The 15695-nt window shown below is 41.3% G+C and overlaps 1 protein-coding gene and 1 long non-coding RNA gene across 4 annotated transcripts in view; one reads left to right on the forward strand and one right to left on the reverse strand.

The window, feature by feature from the left end:
- LOC145442730 (zinc finger homeobox protein 4-like) overlaps nt 1-15695 on the reverse strand; it is a 123896-nt gene that overhangs the window by 13278 nt on the left and 94923 nt on the right. For all 3 annotated transcript variants that reach the window (XM_080320714.1, XM_080320712.1, XM_080320713.1), the window contains 10 exons: nt 12519-12653; nt 9527-9628; nt 7058-7159; nt 6835-6988; nt 6628-6689; nt 4474-4584; nt 4293-4413; nt 4028-4128; nt 1613-1687; nt 1470-1551 (listed from right to left, as the gene is read on the reverse strand). In XM_080320714.1, coding sequence (XP_080176840.1) covers nt 1470-1551; nt 1613-1687; nt 4028-4128; nt 4293-4413; nt 4474-4584; nt 6628-6689; nt 6835-6988; nt 7058-7159; nt 9527-9628; nt 12519-12653 — 1045 coding nt within the window. The remainder of the gene's footprint in view (nt 1-1469; nt 1552-1612; nt 1688-4027; nt 4129-4292; nt 4414-4473; nt 4585-6627; nt 6690-6834; nt 6989-7057; nt 7160-9526; nt 9629-12518; nt 12654-15695) is intronic.
- LOC145442732 (uncharacterized) lies at nt 7156-11112 on the forward strand. Its single transcript, XR_013916144.1, has 2 exons — nt 7156-7367; nt 10971-11112. It is a non-coding gene; the product is annotated as an uncharacterized LOC145442732 (long non-coding RNA).

Below are 15695 nucleotides of genomic sequence, written 5' to 3' on the forward strand. Positions count from 1 at the left end.
CTAGATGGGTTTGGCCCAATAAATCAAAATAAGTAGATTGTGTATGTAAATGAGAGCTACCAACGTAAACAGTGATGGCAGAAATCGTTATAATTTATGGAACGACATATAATTCCACACACAAGACGACTCGTAATTAGCGTCGAGCTAATGTGTAATGGCGCTCTAGGCAGATAAATAATCACGAATATTGTTTTGAATTCCATCATGGCCGTACTTTGTCAACAAAATTTAATAGATTGGAATTGCGGCTTGCCTGCCGATTCCGAGAAAACATCCATCATTTTGTTCATGTCTACCACGACGGTAATGATAGGCATCTAATTGATTTCAAATTCTTCCAATGTTTCGAGGCGTTAGTTTGTACTGGCTTGACGAGTGATGCTGTCTGGATTTCGGCGTTCAATGCGGTTTAACCTTATCAATGCTCTCAATCTCCCGGTGTGCCAAACTTGGCAGATATCGCGAACAGAATCTCTTCACGACCTAGTTACGGAAGGCCAGGCTAAACCGTCTTGGCGTCTTACACCGTTGCTATGGCGAGTAGATTGGGGCGATGCAATGAGAAGTGGTGCAGTGCTGAAAAATGGCCGATGACACGACTCTTCAAAAGATTTCCCTCCGTTTATATCAGTCATCCACTTATGTTGGGCGACTCGGGTGTTCTACAGTTACACGAAGAAGTTAACGTTCCCCTCTCGCGTCAAATCAGTGATAAAGCAAAACATAATTTACAAGGAGTGCGTTTAAGTAATTGATTGACGTCATGTATTCATTTGTAGCATGCATGTCACATGTTCTGTGCCACTGGATCCGTGGTCTGGAATCCGGATTATTGAGCAAACTTAGTGATGCAGAAAACAGTTTTAAGATGTGTGTCGAAACTAAAATGTCTCATTCGTTCAGCTACACCGATTTACGTCACAATGTGATTGATGTTCTACAGAAATTATTGAGCTTAAATTGCAGTGCAGTAGTTTTAACAATTTCATAATCTCCGAACTTTCCAATAACGCTCAATTGGAATTAATCCATGCATTGAAGCACGTCAACTAATATACAACGAATTTTTGCATTATACCTATCTATCCAGGTAACTAATCATTCGTGATCAACTTTAAATTACACTAAGTTATTTCGCGATTTCACTGTAGCAACGCTGTAATATAATTATTCATAAACAATGAATAAATTTACACGATAGTTATATGAGTTCTTTGTCTGTGACGATGTGCAAGTGAACACACATTAGGTTTGGCGTATGATGTGTATGCTTCATATTGCGTTGTGTGTACCAATATATAATATAGTGAACCAGTGCCAATAATATAATAGTGTCTGTGTGTAAATCTTTGAAGATCAAATGGTATATCAACGAGAACCACTGGATCAATAATAATTTAGGTAATTAGTAAATTTAGTGCGATGTTTAGCAAAGTATTGAGTAGTTAAAACGTGAAAGCAAGTACCTGGATCCCCATGCAAAGCGTCTTCGTTTGTTTTGTCATCATCTACCTCCTTACCGTTATCTTTCACCATGCAGTTCGTGGTCTGTATAATTGAAAACATGCATAATGGTTACTGCAATTCTGTTGGATCCGAATCGTCGAACCTGGTCGCATAAATCGTCGGTTTCGTCTGCATTTATTGCAGGTTTGTCACTGTGAGTATGAACTTCCGTGTCAGCCTAAATGGAATCAATAGCATCACTCAATAATCAATATGGGCAGTTAAATATAAAAACACATCGATCATACTGTAATATATGAACGCAACACACAAATATGATCTGATTAACAGCTAAGATGGCGTGATTGAGTTTTAGGAATCGTTGGTAACAGACTCTCACGTCAATTTGACTCTTGAATATTGTTGTATCGCCTGGATCCCTGGTCTTATTGGACTTTACGAAGCTTCATACTATTCACAGAAAAATTGCGATTTGCAGCGTTTCAGACCAAGAGCATTCAGATTATTCGATGAGTGCATCACCAATAGCGAATTTGTCGAAATACGGAAGAAACAAAGAGCATGACCGACGTCCGCTTTTCTTGATGAGAATAGGGATATGTAGGGCTACGTAACAGAAATTCTATCACCGCACCAAAACATCATCGCTGTCGAAGGGGTTGCACTTCGGCGTTGCGACAAAACACCGGAAAAGGCCCGACCTGTCAAGTTAGCTATATTTTGCTCAACGCAACGAATGCCTTCGACCGATTATAGACCTTGACCGTAAACTACTATACACAGCGTAGCGCTTTTTTCGACGCATTGACCAAATCCGCGAAAACTGCAGATATTTCGTTTGTAGTGCTGCATAAACATTTTGTCCCTAACCACGCATTTCACGGTATAGAGTTCAAATTTCATCAGCAAAGTCATTCGACAATGGCGCTCCTACTTTCGCTTTTAATTGGCATTTGATTCAAGGTTTTATACACGCACGCAGTGATCATTAACGCAGGATTTCTTGTATCCTACACTCTACACACATCACCACCAGCGCAAATATATTCCAACTGAACGGGTGTCCTCTACGTTGAAGCGTGAACATCAAAAATCTGATTAAAAGTATCTGATAAGGATTTTGAGTAATTTCGTATTTGTACCTCTCGCACGCGAACACGAGGACCCAAGGACCTCACAGCTCCTCTGAAAATGAATATATTTTACAATTGCGAATGAAGGCCATCTGCATTCTACAAGTCTTGAAGTCGCATACGTACATATTATTTGAGGTTTGCGAAAATATCGCGAGTGGGCTCAAGTCTGTCGCCTATCGCAAGGGATCGTATATTTATAAGAAACGCCCCTCCAAAACCAATCATATTTGCGTGGGAATTCAATGGGTTTCCCGCATTGCTCGCGAATTCCGAAGAAGCCGCATCTACGAATCTTGACATTCCCAATTTTCTATCACAATTTCCGCGCCAAAATCCTTACAAGGGGATCTTCTCCGATTTTCAGCCTTGAGATGAAAGTGCACACTACATACTGCACATTACACATGCACGAATGAGTATCATGAGCATCGGCAAGTTATATTTTTGTATGGACATTTGCATACCACATTTGCATACGAAAAAAACAGCGTTCGAGGTTAGACTTAAGTTAGCGCTGTTTTAACACGATGAGCGCCACCATTGTACACTCTAAATTATTCCGCTTCACACTTCCTGCCGAATCCGTAGATGAGATTAGATCGCCGTGACGTCTTTTGAAGATACAGTCAGGACGAATTTTCGTATCACATTAGATTGCGTTTCCTTGTACAAATACGCGCGGGCTGATTGCAAATTGATTACAATTACGCGTTCGGTCACGCTTTTAGGCCGCGCGCGGGCTGATTCGATTTAATTAAAGCGATAATTTATCGGCGAGCCGATCTGGCCGAGCGGAACACGTATGCAAAGCCTGTGAAACGGCAGAATCTCGCTTTGTCGACAGGCACTCAGCTTGGTATTCGCGCTGAAAACAAGCGATCGCCCGTTCAACGATGACTCGAGCCGAGAAGAATTTTTCGGAGACTCGCTCCGAGGCGCAAATGCTGATGAATTTGACAGATAATTTGATGGAAAATTAATACGCCTTGAGAAGAATTTGACGCGCTATTCGCGATTTAGTGTAATTAAAGATGAAAGTGCCGATTAGGTGAAATTATGCATCATAATGGAAGGATCATGCTCCGAGCGGAAAGTGATGAAATCGGCGTTTATTCGGAGAGCTATTTTAGTTGCGGGGAGAGAACAAAGCCTTATATATTCATCGCTCGCCCAACATTCAACTTAGTGCCACCACCGCCTTCGTACAGTTCTTTACACGTCAACCGACAATGCAAATCGAACGGCACAGTAAAACACGATCGACATTAAAACTCTTTACGTATCATTGATCGCAAAATCGCTGACGCCTTCAAACATTTCGGTTGCAAAGTATAGCCGAACAAATTCATGCACCATGAACGATGCGGAAAATGGCGGATAGTCGACTGTGCCTGTGAACTACGACAATAACAGAGACCTACCTCGACGACCGATTTTGTCGGCAACCAAGTGGAGTCTTGTGGTAGTCGGCTTGGTTCTAATTCTTCCGGGGGGCCGGCGATTTGTATATTTGATGGTGACCCTGTCAATGATGACACACGAATCACACTCAATTCCTGAAATTTACGACTTTTCAACTCCAGACGGAATGCAAAGACCCTGGGATTTTACAATTTCTTCACGTCACGAAATCCTCTTCGTGTGCTATGCGCAATTGCACAATTGTAGAAAATGTACTGTACATACCTTCTATTTGGTTCAGCGGCGGTGTCAGTGTTTTATTCCGTTTCACATTCGGCACCTGCTCCGTCAGTTTGTGAACCTCGATGAGATGCGCCTGGAATAAGGTCGTGTCGCTCAGGTACTCCTGCGAATATTAGCGATATCTTTTGATGCTTTCGCGGCGACTCGTAACGGGAGATCTTACCGGACACATCGGACATTTAATTTCCGATTGGGAAAAGTGCTGGGCGGCCTTGTGTTGCTCCAGCTCGCGTTCATCTGAGGCTTCGAAAACGCACAGTTTGCATTCGTAGACCTGGGAAAGAATGGGATTGGGGGTGATTTTGAAACGACTTCGCCTGCGTTACACTAACGTCTAAAGTTATTCCATGGCTCATCATGTAGGTTATAATATATAGCCTATCATGATCGGGCTGGTCTGATTCGATTCGGAATCCAGTACTAAACGTCCGAGTAGAGCATTTAAATATTACTAATTGTGTCGTCGTGACGATAGGCAGACACGGCGTCTTCGACTGCGTACCTGCTATGCCACCACTAAGCAATAAATGAAGCCAGTTACATTCGAAAAATGTGATTTGAAATCTTTCAACCCACAATGTGACATAGCACTCCGAGACAATACTTCAAACAATGATCTCGTTGATAAAATGTATCTTAGACTTAGTGGCAAGCTGCAAATAATTTCGTTACCTGATTGGGATCCGTGTACTCTAATCCAATCGTTATGCCCAGCCCTAGGGTAGATCTCAAACCACCGCCCGATATACTATAAGCCGAGCTCGTCCAGACGAGAAATATAACCGTGTCGGATCGAATTAGTGATAATAACGCGATACTCGGAAATCGAATAATAAAATGACACGTTGTTTGCATCGACGCCCTACCGCTTATTTCACGTTGTAAAAAAAACGACATTCGGTGTCATAATAAAGACATTTCCTATTTATTTAGAAAACGCTGTCGAAATAATACAAAATAAATTCAACGAGTTTCGGAACTGCATTGCTGCAATTAAACCCCCGAAACCCTCATCACACCATCAAACGGCAATCGTGCTGACCACGGTAAAAGACCTGCTAATTGCATAAAAACACCCGAGTCAGTTTCGAGGTAGAACTTAAATGTCGGCCGACCAATAATAATTGAAACAGTACTTCGGTCTAGTATAACAGTCATTAAATACTCTAGATTAGTGGTTCTCAAACTGGGGGGCGCGATGCTGCAGTCAATTGAAATTTTTTACCTCCAATTCATTGCTATTGCTCTGTGTATAGTCCGATTTCATATTTGAGAATTCTCTCATCAACAGTCATACCGAGTGCGATTTTTTTGACATGTCAAAATAAGTCAAAATTTTGTCAAAATTGTACTGTAGGTAAAAAAATTGTCGAAATTGTTTACAAAGTCAAAATTTTTTGCAACCTGAATTTCGTTTGTATCGTAGATGTTTGCACTGTCGATGAACCATGACCTTGGCCTATCTAAAGGCTATGGATGAACTTATCATTTGACATTTTACAGCTCGTAGCCTACTTTATAGGCCTACTATTGTGGACGGCCCATTGTCTGCTCATTGTGACTCATAAACGGTCAAATGAAACAAATCGGTTGACATGGTGTTATGCTCAACGTACAGCAATGTTCTAACTGAAGCAAGACTGCGAAGGCATTGGTTCTTATATCAACGATGAAAAATTGTGATGTAGACAACATTGTCAGAATGAAGCAATACGGTGTGTCACCAGACCAGCAGTGTTCGCAACAACTTCAGTGTTACCAGCCAACAACTGCTGCTGTTGAGCGCTGATTCTCCATTCTTTGCAAGCTACTTAGTAAGGACAGACACTTTCTACCCGAGAATGTAGGAAAATATCTTTTGTTGAACCACATTAAATTTTAATTATTTCTACCATAAGGCGTGATGTAACTACTGGAATTCTTCATAGATCCAGATTTCGTTAGAATAAAGTTTTTTCGTGTAAAAATTTGTCAGTAAGTCAGAAATCGCCCTATAGCCAAAGCCTTCCACGCCATCAAACTATCCGTTGGTATTGCTAGCATTCTAGTTGCATTTTTGATATGGCGATAAGGGGGGGGGGGCGCGAAATTTTTCAAAATCCTAAAAGGGGACGTGTCTAAAAAAGTTTGAGAACCACTGCTCTAGATAGCAAAGACAGTATTCCGCCTTCGCTAAAGTGCAATACAGATCTTATACCGTGAAATGAACAACAGTTGACAGTGACAGCATATATGTTAGCAAAATTTTCATGAAGTTCTAATTTTCTGTGTCTAAAGGCTGCAATGAGACCATACATAAATTAGCGCAGTCGCTTACTTTGTCTTCTTGATCCTTCGTTTCTTCTTCTGAAGTCACGACATCATTACTCGCGGTCGCATCTAAAAAGCGATGCATCCGATGCTTTAGCATACGCGCCGCAGCGACTGTATCGACAAACTAACTGTAAACCTATATAGAAAACGCTATAGACCAGTTTATATTAAGAAGATGGTTAATTAGGAATGTGCGGGCTAAATTGCTTACTCATTGAAGCCGAGTTCCTTCCTGCATTAGATATCTCAACGTCTGCTTCGACCGTTACTGGATTTTCCGATAAATAACTACCGGCTTGTTGTTTCTCATGCAATTTAGACTGATGACTTTGACTCTGCATGTGCTGAATCATCCCAACGACAAACTAGTGCGAAACAGACAGTTTCAAACACTTTTCACGCGAGGTAAAAATCAGACACCGCACAAAACTTACTTTCGACTTATACGAGCACGAATGGCAGGACAGGCTATGGGAGATCAATTCGTCTTGACTGCTGGAACTCGACTGTGCCTCTTTCAACATGGAATCAAAGTACTGAAGAAAATGAGGTATGAAGTGAGTTCACCGGTGAATCCCGAGGTGTGCTCATGACAAATGACTAATTGCACTGCTCATGGAATGGACAAAATATCCAATCACAACCCTCAATTCTAGACACCATAGTGCTGTGGCTATTGATGCTCGACTACATTGAATGACAAATTTCGTTTCTGCATCGCCGCCCTGTTCTGATGACTCGGAGGTAAGTTAAACATCTAATGGACGACATTTTTGCATTTAGTCTATTGCCTCCGCGGCGTAATAGGGGATTTTACTAAGATCGGTGGCAATGAATACTTGCAATGCTACACGATTCCACGCTTATCAAATAGGAAGATGACTATATGAGTTACAAGTAAAGGCCGGATGCTGCCCGAAGACTAAATAAGATGACAGGAAGGGCCATGTGAAAAGCAGGGGGATTGTAATGAAAGTGTTTGGTTGCATATCGGCGCTTAATTAACAATGATAGCGACGCACAATGGCGGTTTCGTGAACAATGGAAACGTCTTGGTCGCGGTGTAGCAGCGACCGTGGCGAACACACTAATTTTGCCAAACCGACACCTCGTAGTGGGAAGAATGCTCGCTGACGGAACGAGTTGTATTCCGGTAAATTGAGACTAATGAATATATATACACATCATATATCTGGAGTTTTGAGTCTGAAGTTCGTTGGTAGTCACGTAGACATAGCGATTTAAAAACTAAATAAAAAAGTACGGATTCTGGGCCTAGTTTTTACTGAAAACGTTAAGTGAAAGTGCAAGTAGACATAACTTACTGGAGTACTCCGAAAAATTAGAAGTACTTCGTAACCAACTAGCAACTACCTACGCTAATTGATATACGGATATGATGCTAAATATCCATTGACACTGAAGAGTCATTACAATGCCAAACAGACAAACTAAAACGGAATTTGCATTGCGTGGGGTTTCATTTTACCTTGATTCCGATTTCAGAACACCCAATACTAAAACAGGCACACTAAACAACATGCGCATTGTCTTGTGTTTCGTTATACCGTCATCGCTATTTCGAAACTTCTAAGCGTTCTGATATAGCTGTTTATGTAACCTGTGCGACCAGGATAATATGGCAATTCGGTATGGGAACCCCAAACGTAACCCCAATCCAACCGCGCAGTGGCGAGATGGCGTGGTGGTACCACAGCTGCAACACCAATGGGTTGCGAGTTCAAGTCAGACTCTAGAATTCCTACGCAAATATTGTGGGTTTATATAGGCCCCGCCTGATCCTCCGATCAGCCTAATCGGTATTACAAAATAATAAGTGGCCGTGCTATAAGTCGGCAGCTCAGGAATCGTAATAAATAATAAAAGCCTGGGGTAGTGTGACCACTGACCAATGACCACGAATAATAAAGTAACGACATAGTCAACCGAGCTTATCATCGATACAGAATTAGATTTTGTAGTCTCTAATTCCCATTAGGCCAGAGAGCACCGCGTGTGTCACGTGACACGCCTGCAGAAAACTGCGGCAATCGGTGGGTCAGAAATACGTTAACGATTGAACATCGCATAAAAGCGGAAATGACTAGAAGTCTTATTTGTATCCAGAGTTCAGTATTGTAGCTTCATTATTAACACAATCCATCGTCCAAAGTTGATTCTCAGCGATTCGAGCGACCGAAACTGTGTGCTTCTCACTTTCCAAACCGTTAAAGGAAATTTCGCATTGTTTTTAAAGATGATACATCTTCCTGACAGGCGACAACCTATTGAATACTTTGGGAAATTTCGTCCCGACATATACACAACAATTGCTGCTTATCTGACCAATTTTACGCATCCCATTTACCCGTAATATGCGCTTAACGTATCTTAACTTAAAGCGATCCAACAAAACATTTCATCCTTTTTGGTAACCAGGAAGCCGGCGAAAGAATGAGCCATCAGTGAAAACTTACGTTTTTAAGCTCATGCAAATTTCCAATCAATAGAAATTGGCAAGACTTTTTAAGGAAAATGAATAGACCTTGCAAGGGCATGAGTATTTTTCGCAACCTTTTAATTTGCATAGAGTCACACTCATTCCTTGGTATCCACTCTTAGTTATCAATTTAGTTTTGTTACTTTAAAATAGCGTTTGCGATATCATATACGGGTAATGTACTATATCTCAAGTATCTTAGATTTGACGAATGCTTGACACAACTCAAACCGTATCTTAACCCACGTCGGAAAGGCAGCTTTCAAAACACGTGGGCCGACGTGGCGTATTCCAATGTAATAAACACAAACCTAAAACAAATAGTCAAACGGCCCGGAAAGAAATTGATAGAACAAGTTGTTCTGAACAACGTATGATAAAAGTAGTTGGGAATTGTGCTTACGTGGCACATTGTCAATGTTCCTTGGTGACGGTCGGTAGAACAGTGGATACGTAATTTGTCAATACTCGTTGTCGAATGTCGGCATCCATTGCAAGTAACTTTCTGGAATGGAAAATAAAATAATTGCTTTGCAACACATATGAGGGGGTTGCATATTTTATATGCAACTACTTAGCCATTGATGTAAGTGGTTAAGTGTATACGATACCGCGTGCAATTACCGAAGTAAACTTAAAATCATGACAATAGCAAAGTGGACCGCAAATGACTTTGGTGAATACTTGAGATTCCACCACCGCATGAGGTGTAAATTTATCCAACGGCACTTTCTGGTACTTGGTTCAGCCTTCACACGCGTACCACTGGAATACTTAAATTGTAAATCGCCGGATAAACAACGCCAGTTTAAGTATGGAACCCACAAGGACCCATACACCGCTATAGTTCCACAAGTAGGGACATTGCGATTCTCAGTAGAAACGAATGCCATTCCATCACGCGATCAAGTATTTATAAATTCATTCGCATAAGTACATTGTAAGCGTGTATGCGTGCAGTTTTTTAATGTGTGACACAGCGCTCTATACATAGTCAACAGGACACGCTCAATTCTATAAAACAACTCTTCCATCGTGATATGATTACCAAGTGATTGTCTTAACGTGGTTTTCACCGTTCCATAAAACCATTGGCCTACAGAAAGACTCCCTCAACCTGCGGTGTTTCTGATTTCTTTTTAAAACGCAAAACCTATTTTAACCAGCCGAGACTCTAACGGATATTACGCTTTATCTTTTTTAGGTGGGCTGGGAATTAGGTAATCGAATTTACATTATCTCAGCCGAAGCGTAATTCACGGAATGGATACACACACACCAGGCGGGCTTCTCCTCTCGGCCTGTCGGTTTATTATCGCGTGTTATGTAGTTTTATTATTGTCTCAGATCGTGGGAAAGTGTGAAGTATTCGTCAGTATCTCATAACGTTTTAATCAACACTGATCTAGATTGCTAAAACGCAACTCCCGGCCGCCATGCCATTCCTGTAAATAATTCGCCAGTCGGCTATCCCGCCGAACAGACAGTGATTATGCTTCTCGGCGCCTTCCATCCAGAAACGGGCGGGATTGATATCGTGATATTCAAATCCTGTTTCTGATTGGAGAATTGAATGCAAGTCCAGAACTAAATTTGGAGTCCATTTCGAGTAGGGGTGGGCAAAATCAAGTACCCGAGTGATGGATGGGTACCAGTATGGATAATTCTCGAAGTTAAAATATGTACCTTTCGTGCGACCACAGAGAAAAGAATTCCAGTTCTACACCACATTAAAAACGATTTTTTTCAACCATGTCATATTTCCTTGTGCTTTGTGACAATGCTGCGGTGTAACGCGGATTCACAGAAATATCATTTCCACTAACACGGGTAACTTTGTACCACAGCTACACGTTTGGGAGGCTGGTTCGACGAATCGATGTTTCAAGGTTCCACGGAGGAGATAATATCGAACCTAGATAGCCATGCTATTTCTCTCTACAGATCCTTGTCATCCTTTGATATGCTCAATAAATAAAGGTTAACATAGATGTTTGTTTAGAACCTATATTTCTCGTTTACGACTCTTTCTGGAAATGGGCGTTAAAGTTTAGTTCTCGTGAAAATGAAATCACACGTCTGGACTTTAATCATTACAATTAATACTCGATTCCAATTGAAGTGCTTAAATCATTGTGTCTGACCCTAATTTCGAGTCATTTCCAAATCCAAACCCGTGTACCCGGCCGCAACTTCGAACCATTTCAACTCCAAGTCCGTACCCGATAAAGGAAATGACAGAAATTCTTTTCAAAGGCAGCATGGGAATTGTAGATCATTAGAAATGCCAGGTCCTATCTCAGATCCAAATATTATCCTGTGCCCGACACCTTGGAATCCGCCTATTTCAAATCCAGATCCAAATCCATGCTTATTGCTCATCTCTGCTTCGGATCCAGCGCGTTCCGCGTGACACGTCCAATTGTATAAATGGTGTAGTGGTTATCATACATGGTAAGCAAATTTGATTTCCTGACAAAGTTATATCAGAGACTGTTTTCAACGGGTAGAATCTCCTTATATTGTAATGAGTAATATGACGCGAACAACGCTCTTGCGCGTATTTGCGACGAGGGATATACACGTACGCAAGAGGTGTTGTTATACCGATCCGCCCAAGTAAATTACGAGAAGACCCGATGTTGGCAAAGGAATTTTCAAAGGAATATTTACACCGTTGACTAAGCCGACAATGTCTAACGATGTCTGGTCTGTGGTATATCTACGAGCTGTTCAAGTGTTGGTGTTCATACGGCGTCTTTACAAGAAGCCCAGATACAGACCCAAGGATAAGGTCACGTGCAAGGAAAGGGAGAAAAAGAGACAGCGTCCTGGACACTATGAACTTCACACTTATGTCGGGCATGAACACTAATTATATCAGTAAGGAAATGCGGAAATCTTGTTGATAAACTGTAGCCTACACATGGCCGTTTCCACGTCCTCCAATCTGTTGTACATTTCATCGCGTTTAATATATCGAATTATAGGGTGACTGTACGTACAGTGTACACTGTACACAGTAGCGAGCTTCGCGAGTGGATGAAAATACTAATATTGTTGACTAATATAATTTGATTCTTGAGACTACAGAAACAAGCGATGAAGCGAGTGATGCTATTACAATTCTTTTGGCAGAGAACAACAAAATCACATTAAAAGCGTATAGTTCCAACGCATCTGCGGTACATTATGGATTGGTACGTGAACGTCTATTGTGTTGAGGAATTACCGCGAAATTGTCTTTGGGTTAGAAACAACGCGCAAATGCATTGTCGGCAGCAGGTTTTCGGATACTACAATTCCACATGAGCTATAAAACCTGACCGCAGCGCATTCCATAATCCAGTCACCACGCCCAGCGCGCATATCCGTAATTGCAATCGCAATCTTACATTCATATTATTTCCTGCTATTGCATAGCTGACTTTCCATTCGTTCGACTCGCCGCCTTCGCGGATGTGATTTATCAGCTGCAGCTTCGAGGTGTGCTTCTCCGTCTTGCAGTGCAGGCTAAAGTTTGTTTTAAGCTGAAACATGAATATATTCAACGTTAAGGCGCTTACTGAATAACAAAGGATCAATACCGTACGCGGTCGGTTAATTACACCACAACTGGCGGATAATCCGCGTAATCCCATAACACTGTCAATATATTGCTATTAATTAACATCGATGCTCTCTACTCATTACGGTTTTTACAATGCTATTTACGCAAAAGTTCACGACTTTGTTGATCATCAAGTACGCTGTTACACGTCACTTGGCCTCACTTCAATCCGTGAAATAATCAACACGTCGTACCTGAAACGCATCTACGATTGATTTTTTTTATCGGATCCTAATATTTTATTTCAAGTCGCTGGGAGGCATAATGTAATAGAGGAATTCAAATTGTAAATGTCAATTACATCAATATTGCAATATCGGATGTTACCGCAAATTACGTACCGATGTTATCAACCATATAGCTGTCAATATTAACGGCTGCTGGGCGAAGCGGTACGCTACAAATAAACACACTTCATCTCAGATTATTTGTCTCATCAAACGGTATAAAATAATTAAAGACAAGGCTTCGTTAACCCCTGTGATGCTTATAATTACGCTCGCTTCCTCGGAAGAGTGTTATCAAATAGTCATGGCTGTCAACGTTGGACTGTGAAATTTTTTACAGATTTGCGGTTGAATTTATGTAGGTGGCGGTGGAGAATTGACACCGGCTATCGCACGATGTCTTTTGAAATATACATCTAGGATTGACCAAAAACTGTCTACAAAGACACAAGGCGTCTTGGTAGTGTGATTAAATCGTTGCAATTAATAAACATTGGTCATGATACGTGACAAATCAAACATGATGCCAAGGATAGAACTTTTTCATGACGCCACTAACAGCATATTAAATGCAGCGACTAATGATTCTAATTGACTGTTACGGGTGCGTCACTGTTAAAAAACCTTTTGATGATTTCATTTTACCTCATTTCGCCTCAAAATAAAGTTCAATAGACATAGGCTACACATGATAGGGCACCGTGATTGCGTTTTTCCGTCGCCGGTCTTGACTTGATATGACCTATTGCGACACCATGCGAATATCGGCGGACAGAGTTGATGAAGCACTTCTCCTCACAGCTGACTGCCCCCAATATTGCGTTACTACACTGTTACGTTAGTGTTTTAGTGTGAATAAAACGCTATTTCACAATATCTGCAATCACGCCTATTTTTAGGCCACTTAATATCTCTATTAGATCTCAATCTCACACTTCCTACAGCACAAATACATCTCTGACATTTTGCACATATAGTTGTAACTATACACCGTATGTAGGTCTCAGGTATATAAAACTATCCTCTACCGATCGACCTTAGTCCCCGTATTCCAACCAGTAGTAAATAGTGTACACCTCGAGCCCTCAGGACGAGTCTAACTTAACGTAATTACAACATAATCAGCACAGACCTAGTCACTTCCTTATACGTATAACATAAGTCGCTTCATTATGCGAAGCTTAATTATAAAGTTGCGCTACCTACGTCCGCATGGCCCAACGCCCCGTGATGCATTACCTGAAGTTATTTATGTAACGACCTGCTGGTGCAATGCATGGCGTGAGGTTATAGTTACGCGCCACGCTATCCACACGGTTCGGTAATGATATATTTACTCTCTGATTAAGATTCGCCGCCTAACGACATCCGTCAAAACAGAATATTATTACTGAAGACATGACTCACAGCCTTTGTACATCGGCGTATCCTATAGCGCACGGTGATACCATCAAAGAGATGTACACAATGTAAATCGCTTTATGATTTCATTTTGAAGCGACTTATGATAAGCCGACGTTAACTGTCCCTTGCCGTTAAGATCTCCCGCTAAAACAAACGTAGTAACGTGGACGTTAAACTACATTCCTATACTGCAGGGCACACGAGTGTATATAGAGCTGCTTGCGGTGTCTCTAGTTGATCTAAGCCAGTGTTGAGGTCTCATATATTCCCTTCCGTAATCACGATGGAAATACCTCATCCTATATCTACGGAATTAGATAATCTAGATATAATTATTAGGATTTTTATCTTTTTTCCCTATCTCTTCCCATTGACCCCTGAGTCGCGATACACACAGCAATTTGTTATTACCGCAACGGCGAACGACCTTGCCTCTGCCCGCTCGAGCGACAAATGAATCGATAATTCCGAAGTGATATTTTCCGGAGTGGGCTTCCCAGACTCCGACCTGTCTCAGAAAAATTCGACACCAATCGCAGTTATTCCATCACAAAATGAGAGAGGCATATCAATTTTAATCATGGCATCATGCCGAAGATTTTGGTAAGCGGGTTCGTTTATTCTGGCGCTCCCCTTTTTCTCGCGAATCGCTCCTCTCTTAATATGCTCTCTCGTCGCGTACGATTTTCCCACTCTCCGTAGCGTAGGAATAATTAATCATCCTAATGAGAAGGAAAGAATAAATCGAGGAACAATCAGGACTTCCTACGCTATTTATGGACCTAATCGCCGCCGAGGCGTAGCTCTTAATGGATAACATGTTGCCTCTCGTTCCAACAGGCTGGGTATGCCGCTATATACCCAGTGTGTTTGCAATACAGCAATCTAGTAAACTGAGAAAAGTTCAAATTTGTCATTGCAAACAAGGAGTAAAATGATAAAAACTACCATTTTCCAAGAAAAAATGACAAGGAAACAGCAGTATACTTCCATAATATGCGTTACGATTAAGTATTGGTAATATACATGCCGATTTATATAAAACCTAGGGTTATAAATTTGTTCACAACTAGACATTTCGCCTCACGCCACCCCGAACGGCATGATGTAATGGCGTTTTAATCGTCCATAAAGTGGTACACATCATTTGTCACAGTTGGCGAAGCTATGACTCTCGGCGCAGATTTTCAGAAGGGCTTGTCATAGCGACTTAATGGTCATTTCTTAATAATCACGCGATAAGGGAATGGTTGATTGTGTTTGAATTACGGAAAGCTAATGAGTAATTTTCCATGATGGGATTGTGATTGCTAGAGATTAATGATCGTCGC

The sequence above is a fragment of the Botryllus schlosseri genome, chromosome 7, assembly GCF_051294905.1.
Source record: "Botryllus schlosseri isolate E-star chromosome 7, Bs_hap1, whole genome shotgun sequence".
NCBI lineage: Eukaryota > Metazoa > Chordata > Ascidiacea > Stolidobranchia > Styelidae > Botryllus > Botryllus schlosseri.